This window comes from Acipenser ruthenus, chromosome 18 (assembly GCF_902713425.1).
Source record: "Acipenser ruthenus chromosome 18, fAciRut3.2 maternal haplotype, whole genome shotgun sequence".
Taxonomy (NCBI): domain Eukaryota; kingdom Metazoa; phylum Chordata; class Actinopteri; order Acipenseriformes; family Acipenseridae; genus Acipenser; species Acipenser ruthenus.
In genome coordinates, this window is record NC_081206.1 from 18,673,468 (window position 1) to 18,701,029 (window position 27,562).

At 36.0% G+C, this 27,562-nt stretch overlaps 1 protein-coding gene across 4 annotated transcripts in view; it reads left to right on the forward strand.

Annotated features, from left to right (window-relative positions):
• Positions 1-25,356, forward strand: part of LOC117416944 (kinetochore scaffold 1-like) — a 28,327-nt gene extending 2,971 nt beyond the window's left edge. For all 4 annotated transcript variants that reach the window (XM_058991393.1, XM_058991392.1, XM_058991390.1 and 1 more), the window contains exons 5-30: positions 1,991-2,067; positions 2,283-2,329; positions 2,576-2,603; positions 3,569-3,606; positions 5,281-5,333; positions 5,933-6,134; positions 7,133-7,157; positions 7,317-7,354; positions 7,555-7,607; positions 8,518-13,545; positions 14,904-15,057; positions 15,576-15,643; positions 17,621-17,719; positions 17,895-18,010; positions 18,194-18,284; positions 19,124-19,240; positions 19,492-19,579; positions 20,197-20,283; positions 20,663-20,702; positions 21,116-21,220; positions 21,382-21,482; positions 21,777-21,845; positions 22,405-22,514; positions 22,981-23,102; positions 23,533-23,658; positions 24,739-25,356. In XM_058991393.1, coding sequence (XP_058847376.1) covers positions 1,991-2,067; positions 2,283-2,329; positions 2,576-2,603; positions 3,569-3,606; positions 5,281-5,333; positions 5,933-6,134; positions 7,133-7,157; positions 7,317-7,354; positions 7,555-7,607; positions 8,518-13,545; positions 14,904-15,057; positions 15,576-15,643; positions 17,621-17,719; positions 17,895-18,010; positions 18,194-18,284; positions 19,124-19,240; positions 19,492-19,579; positions 20,197-20,283; positions 20,663-20,702; positions 21,116-21,220; positions 21,382-21,482; positions 21,777-21,845; positions 22,405-22,514; positions 22,981-23,102; positions 23,533-23,658; positions 24,739-24,862 — 7,206 coding nt within the window. In that variant the 3' untranslated portion in view covers positions 24,863-25,356. The remainder of the gene's footprint in view (positions 1-1,990; positions 2,068-2,282; positions 2,330-2,575; positions 2,604-3,568; positions 3,607-5,280; positions 5,334-5,932; positions 6,135-7,132; positions 7,158-7,316; positions 7,355-7,554; positions 7,608-8,517; positions 13,546-14,903; positions 15,058-15,575; positions 15,644-17,620; positions 17,720-17,894; positions 18,011-18,193; positions 18,285-19,123; positions 19,241-19,491; positions 19,580-20,196; positions 20,284-20,662; positions 20,703-21,115; positions 21,221-21,381; positions 21,483-21,776; positions 21,846-22,404; positions 22,515-22,980; positions 23,103-23,532; positions 23,659-24,738) is intronic.
• Positions 25,357-27,562: the final 2,206 nt, after the last annotated feature.

The window sequence follows — 27,562 nt, forward strand, 5'->3', positions numbered from 1 at the left end:
TTTCTAAATGTAATTATAAATGAGAATCTGCAATCTGCAGAACGGAAGTGAAACTAAGAACTAGACGAAGGAGCCTATTTATTTGATCTAAGCGGATCTAAATGCTTTATCTACAGGGCCTTTTTTATACAAATATTATATACAGTGCCTTGCGAAAGTATTCGGCCCCCTTGAACTTTGCGACCTTTTGCCACATTTCAGGCTTCAAACATAAAGATATGAAACTGTAATTTTTTGTGAAGAATCAACAACAAGTGGGACACAATCATGAAGTGGAACGAAATTTATTGGATATTTCAAACTTTTTTAACAAATAAAAAACTGAAAAATTGGGCGTGCAAAATTATTCAGCCCCCTTAAGTTAATACTTTGTAGCGCCACCTTTTGCTGCGATTACAGCTGTAAGTCGCTTGGGGTATGTCTCTATCAGTTTTGCACATCGAGAGACTGAAATTTTTGCCCATTCCTCCTTGCAAAACAGCTCGAGCTCAGTGAGGTTGGATGGAGAGCATTTGTGAACAGCAGTTTTCAGTTCTTTCCACAGATTCTCGATTGGATTCAGGTCTGGACTTTGACTTGGCCATTCTAACACCTGGATATGTTTATTTGTGAACCATTCCATTGTAGATTTTGCTTTATGTTTTGGATCATTGTCTTGTTGGAAGACAAATCTCCGTCCCAGTCTCAGGTCTTTTGCAGACTCCATCAGGTTTTCTTCCAGAATGGTCCTGTATTTGGCTCCATCCATCTTCCCATCAATTTTAACCATCTTCCCTGTCCCTGCTGAAGAAAAGCAGGCCCAAACCATGATGCTGCCACCACCATGTTTGACAGTGGGGATGGTGTGTTCAGGGTGATGAGCTGTGTTGCTTTTACGCCAAACATAACGTTTTGCATTGTTGCCAAAAAGTTCGATTTTGGTTTCATCTGACCAGAGCACCTTCTTCCACATGTTTGGTGTGTCTCCCAGGTGGCTTGTGGCAAACTGTAAACGACACTTTTTATGGATATCTTTAAGAAATGGCTTTCTTCTTGCCACTCTTCCATAAAGGCCAGATTTGTGCAGTATACGACTGATTGTTGTCCTATGGACAGAGTCTCCCACCTCAGCTGTAGATCTCTGCAGTTCATCCAGAGTGATCATGGGCCTCTTGGCTGCATCTCTGATCAGTCTTCTCCTTGTATGAGCTGAAAGTTTAGAGGGACGGCCAGGTCTTGGTAGATTTGCAGTGGTCTGATACTCCTTCCATTTCAATATTATCGCTTGCACAGTGCTCCTTGGGATGTTTAAAGCTTGGGAAATCTTTTTGTATCCAAATCCGTCTTTAAACTTCTCCACAACAGTATCTCGGACCTGCCTGGTGTGTTCCTTGTTCTTCATGATGCTCTCTGCGCTTTAAACGGACCTCTGAGACTATCACAGTGCAGGTGCATTTATACGGAGACTTGATTACACACAGGTGGATTCTATTTATCATCATTAGTCATTTAGGTCAACATTGGATCATTCAGAGATCCTCACTGAACTTCTGGAGAGAGTTTGCTGCACTGAAAGTAAAGGGGCTGAATAATTTTGCACGCCCAATTTTTCAGTTTTTTATTTGTTAAAAAAGTTTGAAATATCCAATAAATTTCGTTCCACTTCATGATTGTGTCCCACTTGTTGTTGATTCTTCACAAAAAATTACAGTTTCATATCTTTGTTTGAAGCCTGAAATGTGGCAAAAGGTCGCAAAGTTCAAGGGGGCCGAATACTTTCGCAAGGCACTGTATATATAGTCTATGTATATATATATATATATATATATATATATATATATGTCTAACTGCACATATTGCTTGCTTTTCTAATGCTAATGAATTTGCAAGTTTAGGGGCCAGTATCAAATTATTTTACATTTGCAAAGCATTATTGATTTTATATATATATATATATATAATATATTATAATATATAATGTATATATGTATATTTATGTGTGTGTTTTTAGGAGTGTCCAACAAAGCCAGTTGAAAAAAAACAGCGCAAATCTCGGAGAGTCAGCTTTGCTGAGACCACAGGTGTAAAGTAAGAGATTAACAAATAATGTATTTTTCATATTAATTGACATTTTGATAACTTTGAATTTGGTCTGTAATTCCTTAGCAAACTGCATTAATAATAATAATAATAATAATAATAATAATAATAAATCAACCACTTGTAAAGTAGAGTAAAGCATTACTGTATGAAAAACCCTGAAACAATTCCAATGTGTGAAATATTGTTGATTTAATTTCCAGGGTGTTTGAGAAAGATGCTACAGAGATAACACTTTTGAATAATGCAGGTAATCTTATAATTTTGTTAACAGGTGTTTTAGATTTTAGATATTGTCCATATTCTGCTTTTACAGACAGCAAACCTACAGCATTAGTTTTTCTTTAACCCCAGTGGGTGAAAAAAAGTTCACCATGTGTAAGAATTTGAGCTGTATGCATATGTTTGACTCTGTTTTAACACTGATAGGGAAAACAACTGTTACATTATAGAATGGGGTAATTAAAATGTCACAAAGTTCTCTCTCATATTTCAGCAAAGGAAGTGGAAGGGGAGCAGCAGAAGTAAGTACAAACAAAATTGAAAATAGATAATTTGTTCATGAAGTTCACATTTGTTATGGTAACTAACTCCACATTAGAGTTCCCAGCAATATATGGCAAGTTATTCTAATTATATAGTAAACTGAAGAAACATTTGTTACTAGGTAGTACTGCTGCATGTAATGATTATCTATTGATTATTGCTAGGGTTATTTTGAATAATTAACCAAACATCACTCAACAGCAAGTTCAACCATTTTTTTTAAATGTTGTGAAACAAACAAAAATCTGCACACCATGGGTAACTGATGCTTTTGATCCATTTTTTTTTTTTCTAACCTTGGAGACTTCTTTATCAGATACATATTTGTTTGATTTGTTCTTCATTGAACTTTTTTTGAATTCTGAACGTTGGGCAGATATCGCCACAATTGCTAATGCACACACGTTATTGTAAGAGTGTGTTTGTTATTGTTTAGGATCAGTAATTATTTCAAAGTTAATATTTATATTTACAAGGGGCTCTCCCGAGTGGCGCATCCAGTAAAAGCACTCGCGTTGTGTGCAGGATGCGCCCTATAGTGTGGAAGTCGCCGTTTCGAGTCCAGGCTACTCCTTTGCCGACCGAGGAGCTCCCAGGGGGCGGCGCTACCCAGGGGAGGGAGGGTTATGTCGGCCAGGGTGTCCTCGGCTCACCGCGCACCAGCGACCCCTGTGGTTTGGCCGGGTGCCTGCGGGCTTGCCTGTAAGCTGTAGCTCCGGGTGGCTGCATGGCGAGTGTAAAAAAGCAAGCGGCTTTGGAGGACAACGTATGTTCGGTTAAAGTTAGTTAAAGGTTGGTAAAACAATGTGTACACGTGAGCTGCAGTAGTAAAAGTGTAAGATTGTAATCTGTTTGCATCCAGTTGAATTATTAATATGATCATTTCTGAAATTTAATCTGTACACACTTTTGTAAAATTAAAACAAACTTCTTCATTGTGTAGGATGGACGCTGTTCAAGATGTGAAACGACAGATTAGTGGTAAGTCTTCTTTAAAGTTAAAATGAGGATTTATATAACACAAGGGATGCACAGATTGTGTGGTGTGGTGTGGTGTTGGTGGTGGTGTTGTTGTGGTGTGTTTATCTGGCCTGAATCAGGTTACCGATATTTAGGGCTTCTGTTTTATAAATTTCATTTTTCGATGCTTATTTTGAGCGATTTGAGTTTTTTGCTTTTATATAGTGTATGACATTGTTTTCGGTTATTTTCCAAAGTCTTGGCCGTTTTTTTGTTTTTTTTTCTGGCACAATATATCGTAATTCGACAGTGTTTGCACATTTAAGTTGTACCATCTTTTCTTTGCTGACTTCCACAACGAAAGCTTAGTCACAGGCACATACTTCCAATAGAAACGTAGGGATTTGCTGCCACTCAGTAGTTGGGGTAGGTTTAAAGTATTCAGAACTGCATTGGTAAAGGTAGTGTTTTTATTATTATTATTATTATTATTATTATTATTAAAGACAAGCTTACATTGAAAACCATTTTTATTTAGAAATATTTTGGTACATAAAAATGCTACAATAAGACTGCAAAGAAACTAAATAATAATGTGCATTCAACATACTTGTGTCAAAAACATAAACACAACATACTTCTGTAGATTTCACATGTATGCAAGCCTGTTTATTATGTATAACCTTTAGTACCTGATACAAAGGTCCATAGGAGTCTGTGTGGTCGTGGTTAAAGAAAAGGGCTTGTAACCAGGAGGTCCCGGGTTCAAATCCCGGCTCACTTACTGACTCACTGTGTGACCTTGAGCAAGTCAGTTAACCTCCTTGTGCTCTGTCTTTCGGGTGAGACGTAAGTGACTGCAGCTGATGCATAGTTAACACACCCTAGTCTCTGTAAGTCGCCTTGGATAAAGGCGTCTGCAAAATTAAACAAATAACAAAAGAAAGGCAGATGATGAATAATTGAAAAGCCCCAAGCATACAAATGGTGGTTATGCATAAACAGAACATATGTTCATATTGTTACCAATACCAACATCAAAAAAATAATACATTAAACAGAGTGTGGATTGGAGATGAAAACTGTGGGTCTGTCGCATCAAAGATTTGGGACTGTGACTTTGAATTTGATATGTATTGGAATCAACACGGCATGTTTACTACACTGCAGCTTGGCTACAGTGGAGTCATTACAAATGGCAGATAATAATAAATAATAATAATTGTTGATTAATTATATTGAAAAGCAGATTATGGTATTTTGTTATTGATCGGTGCCGATTTCCAATGATCAGTGGATTCAGAAAGGGATATACTAGAATTAAAAAATATATGCTTGCAGTACTGCTACTGCTAATTGACCCCTGTTGAACGTTAATTCTTCTGGCCTCAAATGCTTTAGGAACATCCACACTTAAAATAACATTAGGTAGTCCACGATTAGTGTTAATCTAGGTGTTTGAAACTAGCCATTAGTGGTTCCTGACAACGCTGCCCTTAGTTATGTGATTCAGTCTGGAAAAAATGGCAATTTGTGCCGTAATGTAAATGGTTACCTTTTAAAGGTTAATTTGTGCACTTCTAGGATACAAAATCTCACATTCATCCAAATTGTAACAGCATTTTTTGACTTGCACAACACGATTACTGGCAGAAATATGAATTGTAATAATTGGTTTTTTTTTTATTCTTTTAGGTATGGAAACATTGCTTCATGCTCCCATCCAGGTTTCCCAGCAACAGTTTGGGGTAAGATATTTTGTGTAACATTGGTTGAAGTTATATACTGAAGTTGTGTGTGTGTGTGTGTGCTTGCTGGTTGATTTGGCAAGCCTAAGGTTTAAGCAAAGCATCTATTTTAGTTATTCATTTGTAACAGATCTTAGTAGCTTGAAATTAAACAGAAATACATTGTCAAGAAATGATTAAATATATAAATTCACTTCCCAGCATTCCAAGATATTATCTATCACACAACTTCTGTATTCGTTGTGGTTGTGTATTCTTTATGCAATCCCTGTTGATGGGGAAGCAACTGATGTAAACACAGAATTGTCAAAGCACTAAACGTATAAATAATGGAGCTTTTATAAACATTACTACTGTGGGCATTCCTTTGCAGAATTCATTGAATAACTTATTTTCTTTCTGACTAGTTATTTCATTAATTATAAACTGGAAAATCTTCCAAAGTCTTTTTGATTGTTTTTAATGTATATAGCACAGCACGTGTAATTTGTTAATACTAATTAATACAATCTTTCTAATTTATTTTACATGTCATTTTTAAAAATGTGGATCATTGAGTGGTTAAGAATCTTGAAGGGTTGTGTTCCTATGTTTTTCAGGAAAACTACAATGAACAAGTCAACATCGAGAGAACCACGGGTGACAGGACAATTGTGTTTTCCGGTGATGATAATGAAGACATGGATATGACCTACAGCCACACCGTTCTCATTAATGAAAATCCAACCAGTAATGAAAATCCTTCTTCATCCAAAACTGGAAAAGTGGACTTTAAGGATTTTCTTTCCAGGCTTAATGCAGGTAAACAATTAAATAAACCATTATTTACTGAATGTTTACCACACATACAAAGTATGTGGAAACCTGTCCATTTCTCACTATAGTGCCTCATAAATAACAGTATAAGCATCAAATGGAATTTGCATAATCAGCTTTATATCGTTTGATGTGCTATTTGGTTTATCTACATTCTGCAGCTAGAACTGTTATTGTTGCTTCCTTATTTTGAAATTTGGAGTATCAAAAAAAGGATATGGCAAGCCAGTTTAATTGCAAAAAGTCATTTATCTACATGTATAAGATATGTGTGTGTGTGTGTGTGTGTGTAATTTCTTTATTTCTTTATTTATATATATTTGTGGCAAAGCGTCCCAGCCCACGCTGGTTTGCACCCTTCAATTAGCGACACACACACAGGAACTGTAAGTTTCAGCATGGTTGCACACTTTTATTCAACAAAAATAATTGGGGAGAAAACAACAAAAAAATTAAAAATTAAAAAATTAATAAAATTGGCGACTACTAAATAAAAATAAATAAAACACAAGCCTGTCTCCAATTGGAGACCTAGACTAAACACAAGTTCCTTAACTGAAGGGTTGGGATGGTTTTCCCAACAAAACCATTCTTTTTAATTTGACCAGGCTGGGCAAAGCCTTCAGTGGTCAAAACACACAGCATTCCTTTCTGTTCCCAGCTCCCTGGCAGTCCACCCCCATACTGAGAACAAATCCTGCTTTTATACCATGGGGATGAGGCTTAATTGATCGCCAATTACCCAATTTATGCCTCAGCCACATTCCAGGCAAGGACTCACTAAGGCAGCATTCTTTTCCCCTGCCAACCACCACTCACACTTTTCCCTCCATTTCCCCACCTTGCCACAATATTTTATTTATTTATTTATTTATTTATTTATTTATTTATTTATTTATTTTTTTTAAGGACATGGTCCTTCAGCTGTTAAGAGGATTTTATAATTGCACTAAAGACAGCTTATTTTCTCTCTCACATTCCAGCAAAAAAAACAGATGAACAATTAAAGTAAGTACAAAATCCAATTTTAAATCTCTCTCCCTCTCTTTTTATTTATTTATTTATTTATTATATATATATATATATATATATATATATATATATATATATATATATACTTTTTTGTATAAAGAATACTCAATTAACTAAGTACTTTTGTCACTCTAGGATAACAAAAAATCAGAATGTGCACCGTCAGACAAGTGGTAAGTATTTATTTAACTAACATTTTCTGTGGGTGAATGAAGACCTGTGAATAAATGGTGATATAATTCAGCATTACAGTACAAATTATAGTTACTTTGTGCTCAATATTGTAGCTGTTGACACCCTCACTATCTGTAAAGACTGCATGTATTTTAAGGTTGCATGAGCTAGCATATTGAATTATTTTTTTTTTCCCCAGACATGGAAGCCTTTATTTGTGATTCCAACCCAGTTACACTGCAAAAGTTTGAGGTAAAACATTTTGTATTGAGTCCTGTGAAAACCAGTATTATTTGAACTTGGAGACTTCTGTTAGACATAGTGCTAATTTACTTGACTCTTATTTTGCTTTTTAATGTTCTTACTGGTCCACTTTTATGTTGCTGAGAATCTTTTGGTTCTTCATTTGCTTTTGAGGATATGAAGATATTTCAAATGCAATAATACATTTGCTTCCAAATATTGGTTTAAATATGGAACATGTGATGGTTTTTGTACTCTAATTGATTACATGTTAATATTGCATGTGTTCATTTATATTTAAAAAAACTTAGTATACTGTAACCCCATTTCACATTAGTAAAGATTGGATGCCATTATATTTAGTAGAAATGGGAATGCAAACAGATTGAATGTCCTTATAGTTCTTGATATTTTTGTGAAAAATGTGTTTATAAAAATTAGCATTCCAACACATGATGATCTGTATCATGAGTAGACCACATTTCTTTAATAAAATTAATGATCCAGCCAGCAACATGTAATTTTAATGCATATATTGTAAATATTATTGAGGGTGGTAGCATATTACTTCAACCTCTTCACATACAGAGTTGTGAAGGTATGGAAAGGGTTACCTTTTCATGTTGAGACCACTTGGAACCAACATGACAAAGTTTTGAGATCAGTTGGCTCCTAAAACCTGTGATGGTCCGAATAGCCTCCTCCTCGTTTGTAAATTTATGTGTATGTGTTTTATATAGTATATGTTTTTACATGTGAATAACCACCGCTACAATAGTAGTAGTAATAATAATAATAATGTTAAAAAATCATACAAAAATCATTATTTAACATCAGCCCTCATACTATACTACTGCAAGGTTTTGTCTTGGTGTTTGTGTTTGTGTACTTTTCTAAGTTTTTTTTTTTTCCCAATCAGAAAAACTGCAATGATCAATTCAACTTGCAAAGAACCATGGGAGACAAGACAATTGTATTTTCCAGTGATAACAATGAAGACATGAATGTGACTCGTAGCCACACCGTTCTCACTGATGAAAATTATGATAAAAGGAAAAGTAGAGCTTCTACTTCCGTCAAGTTGGATTTCAGAACGTTAATTTCAGGTGTAAAGACAAGTGAGGAGGATAATCTGTCTGGAAGAAGGCAGGCAGGTACACCTTATAGTAGTTCTGAAGATCAAGCGCTCTCTGGGAAAGCCCTTGCAGAAAACAAATCTCAGTTTACAGGGTTCCTGTCAAGCATTAACCCTAATGGACAAAGTGCATCTGTAAATTTAAATGGACCAATTGATAATCTGCCAGTAATTCAGCCAAATCCTCCTTCATTAAAAGTTGGAAAAGTAGACTTTAAGGATTTTCTTTCCAGACTTAATGCGGGTAAATCCACGACTGCTAAAGAAAACAGTTTTGCTGCAAGTACAGAGATGTTCGGTTTTGACTTGGACAAACCGTGGGTGAACAATGCTAATAGTTCTTTGCCAACTAACACTGATAGTTTAGGCGTAAACTTCTTTCCAGAAAAAAGGAATGTTTTGTTTGAGGAGCTGGATATGGAGATTACCAAAAGCCACACTGCTGCAATTGACGACAACTTTATGAGACAGTTAACTGGTCAACAAGAGGATTTTACTGGACATCAAAGACCATGCAGTCTACAACCAAGTATGTCATTATTTCCCACTGACCAGGAACTAAAAAGGAGTAGCACTGTTAGTAAAAAGTCTGTTAACCAGGCATTGTCTGAAAGTGTACCTGGTTCTTCATTCCTTTTCCCTAAAGATCAAACTATTGTGTTTGCTGGAGATGACAATATGGATATGACTAGAAGTCACACAGTTGCAATAGATAGTCAGAGTCTACAACATAACATGACTGGACAAAGAGTGTTTGGGACTGGTAGGGAAATCTGCTGTGAATCTGGAAAATCTCTAAAGACAAGCAGTACTGTAGAGAATCGTACAGAAAGGTCTGAACTTGGTCTGAATCTGTCAAAGAGCATCACTACTCACTACTCCCAACCTGATGAGCAAGATGATATGGAAATGACAAAAAGCCAGATAGTTGCAATTGACTACAAGGATATTGAGGCAAATAATCAACAAATGGAGAGCACAAGAACATCTAGAAAAAGCGTGTCTGGCTTATGTTCTATTCCTGGTGATAAAACTGTTGTCTTTAGAGATGAACAAGATGATATGGAAATGACAAGAAGCCAGACAGTTGCAATTGATTACAAGGATGTTGAGGCAGTTAGCAATCCAATTACATGGACCAGTAGAAGTGTTGGTGCCCCAGTAATGTCACTTCCCACTGATAAAACCGTTGTGTTTTCTGAAGAACTGGATGATATGGACATGACTAAAAGTCATACCGTGGCTATTGATAGCAGAAGTCTTTTGCAAACGTCAAATGGAGGTAAGATGGACTGCAAGAATATGGAGGCAGTTAATCCACTAATGGGGATCCCTAGAAAACCTCGGAAAAGTGTGGGTGGTTTATTTTCACTTCCTGCAGATAAAACTGTTATGTTCACTGAGGAACAGGATGACATGGACATGACTAAAAGCTTAACAGTTGCTATTGACTACAAGACTATTGAGGCAGTTAATCCACTAAAGGAGTTCACCAGAAAATCAAGGAGAAGTGTGGCTGGTTTAACTTTTCCTGTGGTTAAAACTGTAGTGTTTACAGAGAAACATGATGATATGGACATGACTAAAAGCCATACAGTGGCTATTGACAGAAAGCACTTTATGCAAGCTTCAGGAGTCTTTTCAGAATCTAAGTCTATGTCTAAAAGTGGCCAAAACAGTGCTTTAGTCTGTGATGAACAAGATGACATGGAAATGACAAGAAGCCAGACTGTTGCAATAGACTACAAAAATATAGAAGCAGTAAATGTTCTAGCAGTGAGCCCCAGCAAAAGAGGTACTCCTGGGACCATACCTATTAATAAAACAGTTGTGTTTTCTGAAGAACTGGATGATATGGACATGACTAAATGTCATACCATGGCTATTGATAGCACAAGTCTTTTGCAAACTTCAACTGGAGCTAAGATGGACTGCAAGAATATGGAAGCAGTTAATCCACTAATGGAGATCTGTAGAAAACCTCGGAAAAGTGTGGGTGGTTTATTTTCTCTTCCTGCAGGTAAAACTGTTATGTTCGCTGAGGAACAGGATGACATGGAAATGACAAGAAGCCAGACAGTTGCAATTGATTACAAGGATGTTGAGGCAGTTAGCAATCCAATTACATGGACCAGTAGAAGTGTTGGTGCCCCAGTAATGTCACTTCCCACTGATAAAACAGTTGTGTTTTCTGAAGAACTGGATGATATGGACATGACTAAATGCCATACAGTGGCTATAGACAGCAGGGGCCTTTTACAAACTTCAAGTGGAGGCAAGATGGACTACAAGAATATAGAGGCTGTTAATCCACAAATGGGGGTCACCGGGAAGCCTAAAAAAAGTATGACTGGTTTATTTTTTCTTCCTGCAGATAAAACTGTTATGTTTGCAGAGGAACATGATGATATGGACATGACTAAAAGCCATACAGCGGCTATTGACAGCAGGGGCCTTTCAGAGTCCTCCAGTAAAGAAAAGATAGACTGCAAAAATTTAGAGACTGTTAATCCACTTTTTGGGACGAGAAAATCTCGAAAAGGTGTGGCTGGTATATGTTCTCTTCCTGCAGATAGAACTGTTATGTTTGCAGAGGAACATGATGATATGGACATGACTAAAAGCCATACAGCGGCTATTGACAGCAGGGGCCTTTCAGAGTCCTCCAGTAAAGAAAAGATAGACTGCAAAAATTTAGAGACTGTTAATCCACTTTTTGGGACGAGAAAATCTCGAAAAGGTGTGGCTGGTATATGTTCTCTTCCTGCAGATAGAACTGTTATGTTTGCAGAGGAAAATGATGATATGGACATGACTAAAAGTCATACAGTAGCTATTGACAGCAAGAGCAACTTACAAGCTTCAAACAAAGAAACGACTGTGTTAGATTCTACTCTGTCTTTGTGTAAAAGTGACCTTAGTGCTGTTTTGTTGTCTGATGAGCAAGAAGACATGGAAATAACAAGAAGCAAAACTGTTGCAATTGACTACAAAACTATTGATTTAAATTGTGAACTAGGAATGGGGATCTCTAGGAAAAGTGCTGGTTTAGCATCCCATCCATCAGATAAAACCGTAGTGTTTTCAGGGGAAGAGAATGATATGGAAATTACTAAAAGTCACACAGTTGCTGTTGATGGTAGCAGCTTTGAGGCCAGTGCAAAACAGAACTTAATTATGCCAAATAAGCCTGGAAGAGCAAGTTCCCTGCAGATAAATTGGATTTCCCAGAACAAAAAGACTGAAAATGAAATGGAAATGACCAGAAGCCATACTGTCTGTATAGATGACCAGCTTCCTATGGAGACTCGAGGTATATACAGTGTTGCATCATCTTCTGATAATAGGACTGTAGTATTTTCATCTGAACAGGATGATATGGATATAACCAGAAGCAATACAGTAGCAATCGACAGCAAAGATCTGCAGACCACTAAGAATGTGAGAGAATCAGTATTGACTGCTTCTAATGAGCAAAACATTGTTTTCTCTGGAGGGGAAAACATGAGTGCAAACCGTGGTATTGGTGGCAGTAATGATAACAGTGCACATCTAAACAATAAAAAAAAATATTTTGACCCTGAGAAGCAAGAGGCAGAAGTTGTGGATTCTAAAGACAAGATAGATGCTGCTCATGTCAGTAATCAAACTGCAAAACTCAAGAGAAAGAGTGTTTCTTTCAGATTTCCAGAACATGAATTTGATTCTGAAAGGGAAGTAAAAATAATCTGTACAGCTCCAACCACTGAGTTAAACAGCTTGAATACTATTCCTTTGGAAAACACTGAAAGTTTCAGGTGTCAGACACTAAATAAAGAACTTACTGAAACTGTTCATGTGGATAAGGCAAGTGAAAACTTAAACATGGGAAATGATGATGAGCATGCACCCCACCAGCCACCAATGGTGGAAAGTGATGGAAATAAATCAATGCAGAAAACATCTTCCTGCGAAGAATCTATATTTACAGGAGAAGAGCCTCTACTAGTGGCCACAAAAGCTAGGAGGAGGAGTCTTGCTGATATCCATTCAAAGCTTAAAAGCATTCGAAAGATTTATGAAGAATGTCCAGAGAAGGAAATGTCTAGTCATACAGCCCCTTTGCCTTTGCAGGTAATAGAGTTAAAACCTGAAAACACAGATCGCAAGAATGAAGATGCATTATCTAACAAAAGCTGTCGAAATGAGAATAAAAGCTTTGCTGACAAAAGTGAGTTAATGGAAGAAGCACCTGAAGAGCCTAGGGACCAGCCATTGGAAAGCAGTTTTGTTCTTGGAGATCAAACTAGGAATATGACTACCCCAGTAAACTTCAGCAAAGAAACGCCTCAAACGAAACGGGTATCACTTGGAGTTTTCCGTCCTAAGCTGCCGAATAAAAAGAGACCACATTCGTCTGAAGGCTTTTTGGATGGCAGTAATCCGACTAAGTTAACAGGCTACCATCTCTTTGGAAAACATCTCTCTAAAACAGCTGGTTTGGGAGCTCTAGAAGATGCATCTAGGCCACAAAGTACATTTTCTTTAGTGGAAAACCTACATGAAGAAATACTTCCAGAATTTAATGACGAGATGGATTCAGCTGAAAGCTTGAACAGTGAATTTCCAACAAGCTGTTATGATGAGACCAAGCCTATGGAGGAACTTCAAAAAAAGAGTAACACAGAGGATTTATTCTTTGACTGCCCAGAACCAGTGGGAACAAGAGGCCAGAAAAGACCATTGCCAGAAGATAGCAGTGAGGATAAAATGTTAATTGAGAGTACTGAGAAAAGGAGGAGCCAAGATGGGGTGTCTTCAAACAGAGAACAGGTATGTCTGTTTTAAAAAGCATACATATATATATATCAGTGGCATGCCATGGGTTTCCCAAAAGGTCATGCAGTGAGACTGTATGAATGTAACATTAGATAGAGGCCGGCACTGGTACCCGAAAACTGGGTACCCGTTGGGATTTAAATTACCCGACACAAACCCGGGTCCAATTTTACTACCCGGGTATTGATTTATTAATTTGAGAAAATATGCCATTGATTATTTATTTATTTATTTATTTATTTGTTTGTTTCTCAGTAATTTATTCATATACCACAAGCCAGTACTTTTGGGTGGCACTAGGACCCAGTGAAAAGCCTAGCCTGCCTGCCTTGGTTGGTGCGCAATGCATTATGGGGCACTCTAAAGGTGCAAACAAAATTAAATCAGTATGAGCTAACGACCGTGCACAGTCGCAGACTGTCATGCTACTTGAATACAGCATGACTTGAGCTCCACAACCCACGTGTGGCTGCATCGTCACTCAGAGAGCCTGGTACTGTTTTAAGTGCCAGACTAGTCATGCAGAGCTAACGCAGCGTGACTCGAACATAGCACAAAGAATGGAGTGGTCTGCGCATGAACACGCATATAAAAAAAAAAAAAGATTATTTAGACAGACACATTTTATATTATCGTATTATGGCAACATTCTTAGTTTTCTGATGCCGTGCATGATTTTCATATATATATATATATATATATATATATATATATATATATATATATATATATATATATATATATATATATATATATATATACATACTGTGTGTGTGTGTGTATATATATAATATAATATAATAAAGCATCAGGTATATGATTTACTGGTAACATGAAGTTAAAATAGAAGTACTGCAGACTGATAGAGAAGCAACACTGAGGCCAGTTTGTGGCTGACACACCTCTGAGCAGTTGAAGTAAAACCATAAAATGCAAAGAAAACACAAAATGAGTATATGTGCCGTCCAAAACAAAATGGTAGTGCGGTGAACTCAGTTCAACTTCTCTTAAAGGCATTTAGCAAATGTACATCTGTACACCTCTTTCGCTTGAATTAGTAAAACGTACTTCTTGAAGTGATTCCTCTTGTGTTTGCTTTATGGCGCTACCATTCTAATTCTGAACTTGGAAGGGAATTGAGAATTATTTATTTATATGAATAAAAAATTCTTGTTAATATTACACATGGTTTTTGTATTCTATTGTAAATTGTAATGCTATTTGTACCATATTTTAAATTTAAGCTGTGCATATACTTTGTGTAGTATGTTTTCCTCATTAGACAAATGTTTCAGCTTGTTCTTTTATAACAATTGTTTTAAACTTAACTGTTTATTCTTTTTCTGTTATAGGTGACAAAGTATACAAGCCAGTGGGACAGCAATGGAGAAGGTATCGCAGCAGAAAATCCACCAAGCATGCTGGCTAAGACCTTGGACAGCACCAATTCTAGCAGCAACACACTGAACTTCACCAAATGTGATAGTACCTTCGGTGACTTAAGTGGTAAATACAACTATACTTAAATTAATTTAAAAGCCTCTGTCTACTCAAGTTTCATCTACAAGGGGGTCCTGGGGTCCTGGAATCCTTCAAGAAGCTACTTGATGAGATTCTGGGATCAATAAGCTACTAACAACCAAACGAGCAAGATGGGCCAAATGGCCTCCTGTCGTTTGTAACCTTTCTTATGTTCTTAAAGTAATTCCTGTATATGTGATGTGATTTATATGATCGTACCTTCTCATGCGTTATATTTATAAATATTTTATGAAAAACATTTCTTGTTTTGCAATATACAGTGGAAAATTTGGTAATAGTATTTGGTCCAAAGAAGTGGAGTTCATAAAGATGCGGTTTCTTGGTGTGTTCAAGGAACGGCATCTTTCATAAGATTTGCACTTCTAAAAGAGGTCACAGTCCTATCACTTTAACTTGGATTACCCCTATTGAAATGCAACATTTTTGCAGTCCGGAATATTAGCTGATTTTTATTAATTTTTTGTTTGTTTGTTACTTCTCAGAACAGAGATACAGTCAGATGGAGTCCCAGTTTCTAAATGGTGATCGGTATGAACACAATTTAAGAGAGGTAATAACTTTTTGAAGTCAATATAAGAATGGTCATGATTAATAACATTTCTTCACAATGCACTTGGGTCTCAAATATGCAGTTTTGAAAGAAACACATGTTATAGCACACGTGTATTTTCATTTCAAAACATATCTGGTGCTACATTAGGTTAAAAATAACTATTTGGAAGTCATGCTTTTTAATGGTCTTGTACTTCCTGGAGAGTGAAATTGTCCCCACCCCTTCACTGACATTTTATTCTTGTTCATAACCAATCAGCTGCTTCCCCTATTGACTGACACGCTTTCAGCGAGTAACAAACTTTGACCCAGAAGATACTGGTGAGGTGAGATATAATACAAATGCAAACAGATAACCCAAGATAAAAGCATGGCAACTGAGTTTCCTTTAACACTAGAAAAGCCAAGCTGGTCAATTTCACTGTTTTTGGTTTTAAAATTGAAATTACTCTGCGTTCCAGAATGTAATGTGCATGCCCGTTTGTGACTTTTCCTAAATAAGTCATAAATAAACGCTGTTTGAGCTGCATATTCGCAAGAAATTGATAATTAAGCAAGTCATTTTAATCGGTTATTTCAATAAATATTTATTCATCAAATGTATTTGGCCAGAGAATTGAAGAAAAAAAAAAACACCCTGGTAGGAAAGGAACTGTAAATAAGGCAAGATGCGAACTACCCCCTTCAGCTCCAGGCTTGCGAGCACCCTTGCACTCGACTACACTGTTCAGGCACTGCAGCTGTGCCACGATCAGTGTTTACAAGTGCAAGAAGAACAAAACGGTGATTATTCTCAGCTCTATGCACTAAACAAAAAAAGCCTGAGACTACAATGCCACAAAGTTCGGTGTGGATGTGCTGGACCAGATGGCACAACAGTATTCAGTCAAAGGCGGATCTTGTCTGTGGCTTGTGGCTGTATTTTAACATTTTGGACCTGGCAGCCATCAATGTGTGTGTTTTGAACAAGGGATGTACCAGGGAAAACTGTAACAGGAGGGACTTCATCTTGCAGTTAGCCACGGAGCTTCGGCAAGCACATATGGATCAGAAAAGGGCAGAGATAGATGCACCTTCTGGCAGTGCTGCAGCCGCTGCACCCACACGCAAGAGGAAGCAATGCCAGGTTGCAAAATGCAACGACAACAAAACTTTGGATGTCTACGTCGGTTGTGGAAGGGCAGTGTGCGGTAAATGCTCAGGGAAAGTGGAGAAGCGTGTATTGTGTGTGGACTGTAGAGGTTAGAAAGCTACCAGGTATATAGGCTAAATAAATGTTATGTTAATAGTTTATTGTATTTTATAGTTATTTATGTTTTGTAGTGCATTTATATACCATTTTTGAAGATAAAAAGACCCTTTTGATGTTATTTTTACAAACAAATAAAATGTTTATACAATTTTGTATGTACAAAGACCCGTTACAAAGTAGTTACTAGTGAAATGTGAAATGTACTGCTCTTTTTGAAAAATAGTTTGTTTTGTTTTCCATTTAAATATGGTGTTTCTGCGATGCAAATGTTTGATTTGATGTTTATAAATAAAACGTTTGAGTTTTGTATGATTGTTTGCTTTCCATTGTCATATTACAGCTGTTTAAAAAGCTACCGGTTAAAATGACAGGTTTGGCGCTTCTAAGTAGTTTGAAATTCCAGCACTTCTAGTGTTAATCTAAAGTAGTACCAGGTATGGTGTTAAAAAAATAAATTTGTGCTGTAACATGTTTCTTTTAAATAATGCACATTTGGGACATATGTAACTAATGGGACTGCAAAATAGCTAAGATTTGTGGAATACTTTTGTTTGCCAGAATTACTTTTTGATAGTTATGGATGACAGTAAAAGCACTGCTGCTTAAAATGTAGTTCTATGTCATGAATTTCTTCTCTTTTAAATGAGAGTATTAAATGGATGTGTACACATTGTTTTTATAAAGTTTCTTAGCTTCCTAGTAAGCGTCTTCTCTTTATTTCAGAAATGTCTGGATGGCAGTATCACAGTTAAAGAGTTTTTACAGGTCCTTGGGGTCAATATCCTTATCCAGAGACCTAGACAGAGCCAGCTTCCCCCCAAAGTAAGACTTGAAACAGTTTTTTTCTGTATCGTGCCTGGCACAGCAGCTACCCTACTCTTTAAATGATTTTTATGATGAGTGGAGCATAATGTGAATTTGTTAAAACTTGAAGCACCTCATGGTCAGCATGTCTATTAATTGAAGCTTGACACCAATTACTCTTTTCGTATTTCAGTTTGCAGCCGATGCAGCCCCTACACCTGAGGATTGGCTAAATGAGATGTATATTTATCGGCCACAACTTAAGGTTTATGAGGAAGACTGCCAAGCCCTGTATGAAACCATTGAGAAGTAAGTTTAAGTTTCTATCTTGTGAACAAAGAACCACATTGATTAGAGAAAAAACTGAGACCACACAGCAGTTAATGCCGTTAAAGATCTTAGCCACCATGTAGTGTATGGCTTACTTAAAAAGCTTCTAGTTTGTCATTGTCAAAGTGTTACCTTTTGAAAATCTTTTTTTTTTTTTTTAAGGTTAAAGAAACAAAATTGTGATCAGGAGAAAAGTCTGAGGAGTTTAAATGAACCTCTTTGGAAGATGGTGAAAACGTATTCTGAAGAACAGGTACACTTTAGTTTACTCTTATTAAGAGCTCCATAACACCTGTAGACAAATACCTGGTCCATGCATTCATGTTTATTCCTTTTAATATTAAAACTTGAGGTATGGTGCCAACAACTTTCACCTTTTAATCTAAGATACTATCTACCTATTTGGTCATATGACTTTTTAGTTTCCGGACATTAAAGACCTAACACATAAAGGTACTGACATTATACTCTATACCCAATGACATTGACCTCTGACCTAATATGGCTACCATATTGAGGTCATGTAACATTTTTCTTTTGTATGGAGTGGAGACTACACATTTTATTGTCTTAACATTTAGTACATATCTGAATTCTTAGATTTTTTTAAAATTCCATTAAAAAAGAATGTTTAATTGTCACATTTGTTTTATCCAGAGTACATGCTTTGACTATTGTCTTGGTACGCAGGTGTATTCTATAATTCTCTAAATAAAGATTTAAATAAAGGTGATGTCCAATTGACATTTGCCAAATTGTTCCCCAATTTACAGTTGGTACATAGCTGTACTGTATTTTGTTTTCCTCCAGAAATATCAGTTTCACTTTTCAAAATGTTTCATTAGAGATGCCATGCCCCCTAGGATGCTTTGTTTTTGTTGCACCCAAAAAAATACCTGTCCTAGTTATTACCTGCTTCAATTAAATTAAATTAACACTTTCATGATTGCTTGGGTTGTAGGAGAGAGTTGTAGGTTTGTTTTAGTGTTTAGCAAAACTCATGTTTGATTTGACCTGGAAATATTGAAATAACGATGCATGCATTTTCTGAAATGGCTGTCTTTGTTACTGATACTATTTTGTCCCATCTAGTTGAGAAGCCTAGGATCGATGCTGAATGAAAGGAAGTCAGATTTCAGAAGGAAATCTAAAATGTTGTCTCACGAAAGAAAGGTTGGCCTGTATTCCAAGCTGCTGCAGTCTGCACAAGTAAGAAACGATTTAGCTCCCACTGACTTGTTTTGTTTTTTGTAGAGTAAAACTAAAGTTTATCATTTAGTCTTTCTTTTTTTTATCATATTTTATGCAATTCATACACACCTTTATTTTTTGTAGAGAAGGATTCGATGTATCATTTAGTCTTATTTTTTTATCATGTTTTATGCAATGTCTATTTTATGCAATTTGTACATCTTTGTTTATATATTTTTTTCTAAGTATATTCATTACTGTGTCTGTAGTCTGAACAGAAGAAATTGGAAGACAAGATTACCATGACTGACAAATTACTTTCTGACCTGGATGAATGTATGAGTTCTCTGGAAGCTGGTAAATGGAGCATTTTTATAACACATTTGCAATATGCTGCTTAATCTTTATTGCCACCAGTTTGCAACCTACCTCCCTTGATTTTTACTAATGATATATATAATTATACCATGTTTACTCAAATTTAAGTCGCCCCTGAATTCAAGTCACCCCCCCAAATACAGACACAAAAAAAAAGACGCAGAATGCAAGTCACATTTAACTCGTAATGAAATACATATAATTAATTAACGGTTAAATTACGTTTTAATGTCTAGGTGCCAGCAGGGAACACTGTATTGCTGTACATTAAAGCACCAGAGTATGTCACCTATTATATTAGAAATGCAAATGGGAAAAGAAAATATGTACAGTACTTTCAGTATTGAACAACAGTCTTTGCATTTTATGGTAGCTGGTAAAGGGTAAATTACCTTGAACTTTATTTCAGTCTGCTTTATTGTCCTCGTTTGTTTAATTTGGCCATAAGTACTGTAACTATTTGAATTAGTATTTATATTGATAGACTGTTGTAATGTTCAACTACAGCATAGACAAGCTCATTATTCACTGTGTCATGCTACATGAGGGAATAAACAACAATTAGGCAAGCAAAGATGTTTTGTCTTTCTTTTTAGAAGCTACAAACATGGATTTATTTGAGGTGGAAGATGATGACCACAGTATTTCTGAGCTGGAACTTGCTGTGAAAGCCATGGAAGAAGGTAAGTAATGCAACTGGATGTGATTCAATTACTTTTTAATGGAGACATCCACAAGTATAGCTGTCAAAATAGCCCCATTACATAGGCTAGTCTTTGTGCGGAATATGTAGATCAGCATTTAGACATCTTAATATTCCTTATATCCTAAATGCCTTTTAGTGATATTTTAGAAATTAAGGGTTGATTGTAACATAGGGGAATTCAATTTTAGTTTTTTCAGTTTGTGTACTAGACGTTATGAAAGACATTTTCTGTAACATCACAAACTTGACATGGTACATTTGTGTAAAAGCAAGGTTTCTGTCTGACTAACTATGAAGTGAGTTTTCTGATTTTGTGTTTTCCACAATAATACTAAATACATTTTCTTAATTTCTAGAATTTGAACATTTAAAGACACACGAGGCAAATATTGAAAGGTAAGTTTCAGTTTAATCCTTTTTTTTTTTCCAGTGGGATGCCAGTGCTTTTTAATTATTTTTTGGTGAACATAAGAAAAGTTATTAATTGGAGATGGCCATTCAGCCCATTGATGCTTATCCAGTAATAGCTAATTCATCCCTGTACTGCATCCCTCCCCCTCAGATCAATTTAAAGTTACATGAATATAAATATTTTGACAACAGTCCACTTAAGAGTAAGTTGTTGCGTAAACCAGGCAGATCTAGCATGCTTTTTCAAACTCATAAAAGATTAGGATAGAATTCTTCAGCCCAAGGAAAGAACAAACCTTCCAACAGTACTGTGAATGGTTGAATTTATACATGATTTATAATGCAATTTAAAAAAAAATAAGCAAACTAAAATATTTTCCCAACCTTGTGTTTTTCAGAGAACAGTTGAATTTATATTCTGAACAAAAGAACATGAAGAGTAAACTTTGTAAGCTGCAGGAGAAAAAAAGGCAGTTGGAAATGTCAATTCAAGAGCTCAGCAGGTTAGTTAGTACTTTTTGCATTGCATTTCATTATTTAGAAGGACTTTCCTTAAAACTTTGAATTGTAGTAATGTAATGAGCTTTCAAAAAAGAGGGTTTGTACTATCCAGAGTAGTTTAAATGGTTTCACTCACATTCATCACATATTTACCCCTTTTCAGTTTGGCAGAATGGACACTTTCTGAATGGCTGGATGAGAGAGCCGTCTTCACCTTTCTCAATGGCTCCCTTGAACTTGAACTGATATTTGGAGAACCAGTTGGTGGGTACCTGCAGTAGACATGACAGAAACCATTGTTTTTGAATCTCTGCTGATTCTGTCTTTTTTACTTTAGCATTAGAACTTCAAAATAATATGTTGAAGACGTTGAAAAAGCCGAAACATTTGTAATTAAAATGTATTTAGTTTCTTTTAAGATTTTATCATTTTGATATTTGAATGCTATAATGTTGGCATCTTGATGACTGTGGTAAGCCTGCAACAGGTCACGTGTGCACAAAATAATGTCAATTCGACACAAACCCAGGCCAATAACTTTATTTTATCCCTGTACAGATGGAGTTCAGTTTAATGGCAAACCAGGCAAGAAGATACTGGATATAAAGGTTTACACACTCCTGGATGGTACGTACAAATCTTCTTGGTTGTGCTCCTGTTTCAAACATTGCCTTTTTGTCTTAGCAGCCATTGCACTCTGCGGTCCGCCGATGCAGTGGGCAATAGGGCTTTCTTGTCCTACGCACCAAGCCTGTGGAACTCACTGCCGCTCGAGATTCAAGTTTCTGAGTCCCTGTCTGTTTTTAAATCTTGCCTTAAAACACATTTATTTAAATTGGCATTCTCTTAGATTCTTTGTTTTTGATTTTCTTTTTTTTGTTTGTTTTTTGTTTTTTGTTAGTAGTTTGTATCCAGTTCTCTATAGGTAATGAGTTTGTTTTATTGCTATTTTACTTGTCTTCCCTTGCTTTGTTAAGCGCTTTGTGCTAATCCTTTATGAAAGGCGCTATATAAAACAAAGTATTATTATTATTATTATTATTATTATTATTATTATTATTATTATTATTATTATTGTTGGATCATTGTATACTACAGGTTCTCGAAGTACAGGGAAATTCAGTAAAATCGTAATTTGAGAGCACATTGGTTGAATTTGATTTTAAATATGTACTGTTTTCCACAGATGAGGCAGCCCCATCATCTTCACTTGTTGCTCACAAACTGATCACCCAGTTTATTGAGAGTAAAGTCAGCTTGTGCCAGAAATACACAACACAGCAAGATCTTCAAAAGGTAGGCTTGCATGATGCTGTCTTATATCTTTACTTTGGCCAAATAAAAAAATTTCATTATTTCTGTACATCTACTTTTATTACTACCATTAGAAAATACATAATATTCTGTTTGTTTATTGATGTAATAGCAAAGTTATTGTAAAGCATTACTACTGTTGTGCGATGATGTAATCTACAGTTCTGACACTGCATCAAGTACTGTTTCATTTTAGTTTAAGTTTTTGTTTTTCGGTGCAAGATGTAGTCCTTGGAGAAAATCCCTGTACACCAAATGGGTCCCTATCATATATGAATGCTAAAAGACATGAATCAGGCATTTGGTTTATTAGACAGCCTTTATCAAAACACGTGTGAACATTTTTATGTCATGGTATTTCCTGCAACAATAAAAATAAATGTTAACTTTGTCCATTTAGTGCGTATTTTATTACTTTTTGTACTTTTTTCTATTGCTATCTTTACAGCTTCTACTTGATATTTCTCTTGTGGTCTGTCGTTGTCGCCTCCTTGGAGAAGAACTCCATTATCTCCAGAAGAATGGCCCTGCTAAGTTTGAAATCCTGGAAATGGTGATTTTGAACACAGAGTAAGTACTTTAGGGGATAAATAGTAAAAAGTGGTTGTTGCTAACAAAATAAATCCCTAAAACTTACCTGTTCACTTTCATTTGCTACAGAGGTATCAAATGTGCACGGATTTATTTGGACTCCGGACCAGATATCTATTCACAAATACAGTCTAACCTATTTTTCATGGACCTACATGGGGTGGACTGCACATTTGAGACCTACAGTATATAGTGAATAGAAGTGCACAACAAAGATTAATGGCATTACTTTACTTTAATTGGTTACAATACTGGAGAAACACAAGATTCGCAAAACATTGACTCGATGTCCGGCCCCTTGGGTATTTCATATTACAGACCTTAGATAGACATTATTTCATTTAGGGTTTTGTTTAGTAGTTCCATTCTAAAATTCTCATTGTGTGGTTTTTTTTTTTTTTTTGTACAGCATCAAGATCATCTTTTCCAGTTTCAAAGCATTTGCCAAGTTTGAGATCACATTGTCTCTAACCCCAGTTTACCCAGCATCTCGACTTCATCTGTCAAGTTTCAACAACTACATTGGAAACGCAAGGTGAGTAGGTTGTAATCAAAATTAAATACAGAAGTACATGCAGAACTGAGAGCTAGAAGTGGCTTGTCAGTATGTGAATTGACTTGGGTGCAAAGGCACCTTCTGTAAAGCTTAATTTTATCACCTAGTACAGTATCTGTAAAGTTCTTGGTTCCATAAGCAATTAGTTGGTACGCTATACCAAGACTTCATCGTTCAGTTGCAAGGTTGCACTTATACTGGATTTAACTGAGGTTTAAAGTAGTCTTGAAGACTGCTTTATGGACTCAATTTTAACATACACATTTAAATTATTTATTTATTTCCAAGGTGTCAAACTTCAAAACCTACGTACCAGCAGTGGCTTAATTTAACCCCATTTACAGGTTTAAATTAGACCATGCCTCAAAGTTTAACTCTGTGTTTTTTCTCTTTCCAAACGCTAATATTTTTTAGTGATTTTATAGTTATAGATTTTCTTGTTTTGTTCGGAATTTACAACTTTGAATAGAATATTTTTTTTATACATTTGGACAGTATGAACGCATGTTGGTTTTAATAAATTCAATAACATATCAAAAGAACTTGATGCTGGAAGTTAGATGTCAACGTACGACTTGATGCTACTGGAACAATTTCTTTTAATGCAGGGAGTAGTAGACCAGGACTAAAGGATTATACCTGTACTTTGCTACTGTCTACTTCCTACTTCCTGAATGTTGCATTTGACCCCATTTGTTTTATTGTTTTTCTCTCCTAATACCCTTTGAATATTAGTCTTGCCTTGTAGGACACAGGCTAAGATTTCCCCTCCTAGTGTCTCGGCCAAAGTTATATTTCTCTCGTTCTCCCTGAATGTATAGGTTTACATGCTTGTACTAGGAAACCAACCCGTCAAATGATTTTGCTAAAACAATACAGGTATTTTGAGTTGATAATATATATTGAGAAATGTAAATACAATAGACCTGTAGTAAAGATGCATATTTAACCATCTACCTGCCCACTCTGACACTGGCATTCATTGAAGTTTTTTGCTGCCATCATCCCTGGTATATAAAATAAAAAAATTGTTATTTACAATTCTTTCTCATTTTTCAGCTGTGACCAGGTGGAACAAATTATATCTACTGTTAAACCAGCAAATTCTTATTTGACCAGAATAGTTGAAAAGATTCACCAGAATCTACTCACTAAAGAGCATCCCTGGAACACTGTGTGTTGAAGAAGCTCAATATATCCTCATGTCATTCTGTATATATACAATGCAACGTGATGCTGTACAAAGCCATATGGGTACAGCAACCCCTGCCAGTACTGTGGATAATATATGCAGGTAAAGCCTGAAAACTTCTCAACCTTTTTTTGTAACTTTGAAACATGTTTATGTAAAGAATTGTTGTAATTTAAAACGTGATGTGCTTTTGTTATAATATTTAGAAAGTTGGATTTTGTCAGATATTCAAGTCAGTGTTCTGATGTTTTTATAAAGTAAAAAATGTTATTTCAGCATAATTTTAAAAAGGGGCAACATTTGCTATTTTTTTTCATTACTAATAAATGCCATAGACTTTGTTTTGCATTCTAAAAATGCAGTGATATTCCAAACCAAAATCAGATGACAGGTACTTAGTTATTTGTCCCTTTTTAAAAAACAAAAACAAAGTGAATTCAGTTGTTGAATAAAATGTGTTTGCATCAACAATGTGTTTGCATCAACTATGTGTGGTGTGTTGTTGTGTGGGTTTTTTTTTTTGTTTTTTTTTTTTAAATCATTTGAGTTGTGGGTCTCTCCTATGCCAAGTGGTAAATTTTTGCGTTCAATCAAATATTAAACTTTGTGTACTCCTGACATACAGTAGAATGGACTACTACACATAAAGGGTTCTATGCCAATCAAACCATTTTATACCCAATTTTTGAATTCAGCTGTCTTGATTTGACATTTGAAACTGCGTGAACTATTAGGAAATTAATCTATTCTTGGGTATCAGATTTTTTAAATAAAGAAATGTATCAAAAGGACAGCTAAGAACTGAGGATCACTGACAAAGCTGTGCTGGGAAGCTGTATCCAGTGGCATATTTCACCTTTCATTGGTAGACTGATTGAAAGCGCTAACCAGAACTGTAGTATATAGAACCAAGAGTGTTTTACATCTATCAGACATGTGGTGCTGAGGCAGGATAAATGTGATCCATCAGAGTGCAAAACTATTGTTATTTTTATTTTTTTAAACCTTTTATCTTACTGAGGGAGACATTCTAGCACTGGTCAGACCTGGTAGTAGAATTGGACAGTGCTTGTTTTCAACTGGCCAAGTTGGTTCAAGGCAGTGTATAACTGGTTAAATTCAGTGTGGATCTCTATTAATTTGTGCTGACATTTTACCAGGGTTATTTGTGCTGACATTTTACCAGGGTTATGCATTTAGGTAAAATGCTGCAAATTCCATTCTTTAACCACTGACTGCCACTGCAAGTCATTTGAACAGCTGCTGATGCAAGCACTGCTTCTGTGACTGAACTCAATTCAGAAGCAGACAAGGCAACCACAAAGCTAAAAGTTGATATTGCTCTGTTGTATGGTTTTGTTTTTATTGTAACATCAATATGATTAGTCTCTGTGAATTGCCTTGGATAAAGGCATCTGCTAAACAAATAATAAAGAAAATATGTATAGAATTAATAGTAACCCCTTAAAGTTAACAAGACTGATTTAAAAAAAAAAAAAAAAATGTAAAGAAAATAACAAAAATATTTGTGATCCTAAATTTCACTATATTTCTGCTCTACACAGAGAAAAATATAATATAGGGGTTTGATACTCTGGATTGTGTTTTGATAAAAAGAGAAACACCATAGCCTCATTCAGCAAAGGAGGTTGATCTCATGAAAGAGGTACTTCAGTAAAATATGAGCTCAGAAAATATGAAAAGTATTTGGAAGTCGGGTTTACGTAGCTTGGAAACCACGGTGATCCCCAGCTTCATTGTGTTGTGTGTGCAAAAGTGAGGCCTTGCAAGCTCTGCAGGCATCTGACATATTTTTTACATTTGTTTTTCAGTATTGTCAGGTAAAAAAAATGGGTGGAGGTGGTCATTATTTTTTCCTTACCCATGGGAGGCCTGCTATATCAGAAAAGGGCCTAGAAAAAACAAGAATTGGGGGGGGGGGGGGGGATGACTTGATTATAGGCCTTAAAGTCTTAAAGGGGTGGTGGTTAGCCAAAGTGCAGCAGAGAAACCAGGACCACAAGACAGTTGCAAATTATGTGGAAATAGACTTGACAGGGGTAGGAAACACTTATTTACATAGAGTAGTGAGGGTATGGAATGGGTTACCTAGTCATGTTTTGAATGCTGAATCACTGGGATAATTTAAGACCCCACTTTATAAAGTTTTAAAATCAATCATCTAATAGCAATTGGAGGAGCACAGATGGCCCAAATGGCCTCCTTTGAGTCATACATTTGTTATGTTGCAGTAAACGATTATCTAAAAATTCTATGTTTTTATAAAATGTAACTTGGTTGTGAACGCAACTGTTTTAAATGGAGTTGACCGAATGGCTCTGCCCTGGTCATAGTCAATACAGTGGCTTCACTTTACTTAAGATGTAGGACATGTGTCTGAATATGTCGTCATATGACATGGGGATCAAAAGGATTAGGTTAGTACCCTGACCTCCCAGCCCAGGGAACTGAATTATTTTTGAACAGCAGTTACTGACCTAAAGTATCGCAGTACATGCACCACCTCATCTAAACTGCAGAGGGCAGTAAAAGACACAGAAAAGATGTAATAGTAAATTTAAGCAACCTCATGCCCACTTCATACAAACTCACTTCATCATGCTGAGCAATGATCGAAGTATGCTTTCTGCTTTCTAGTAACTACTGTACCTGATGACTTCCATACTGACT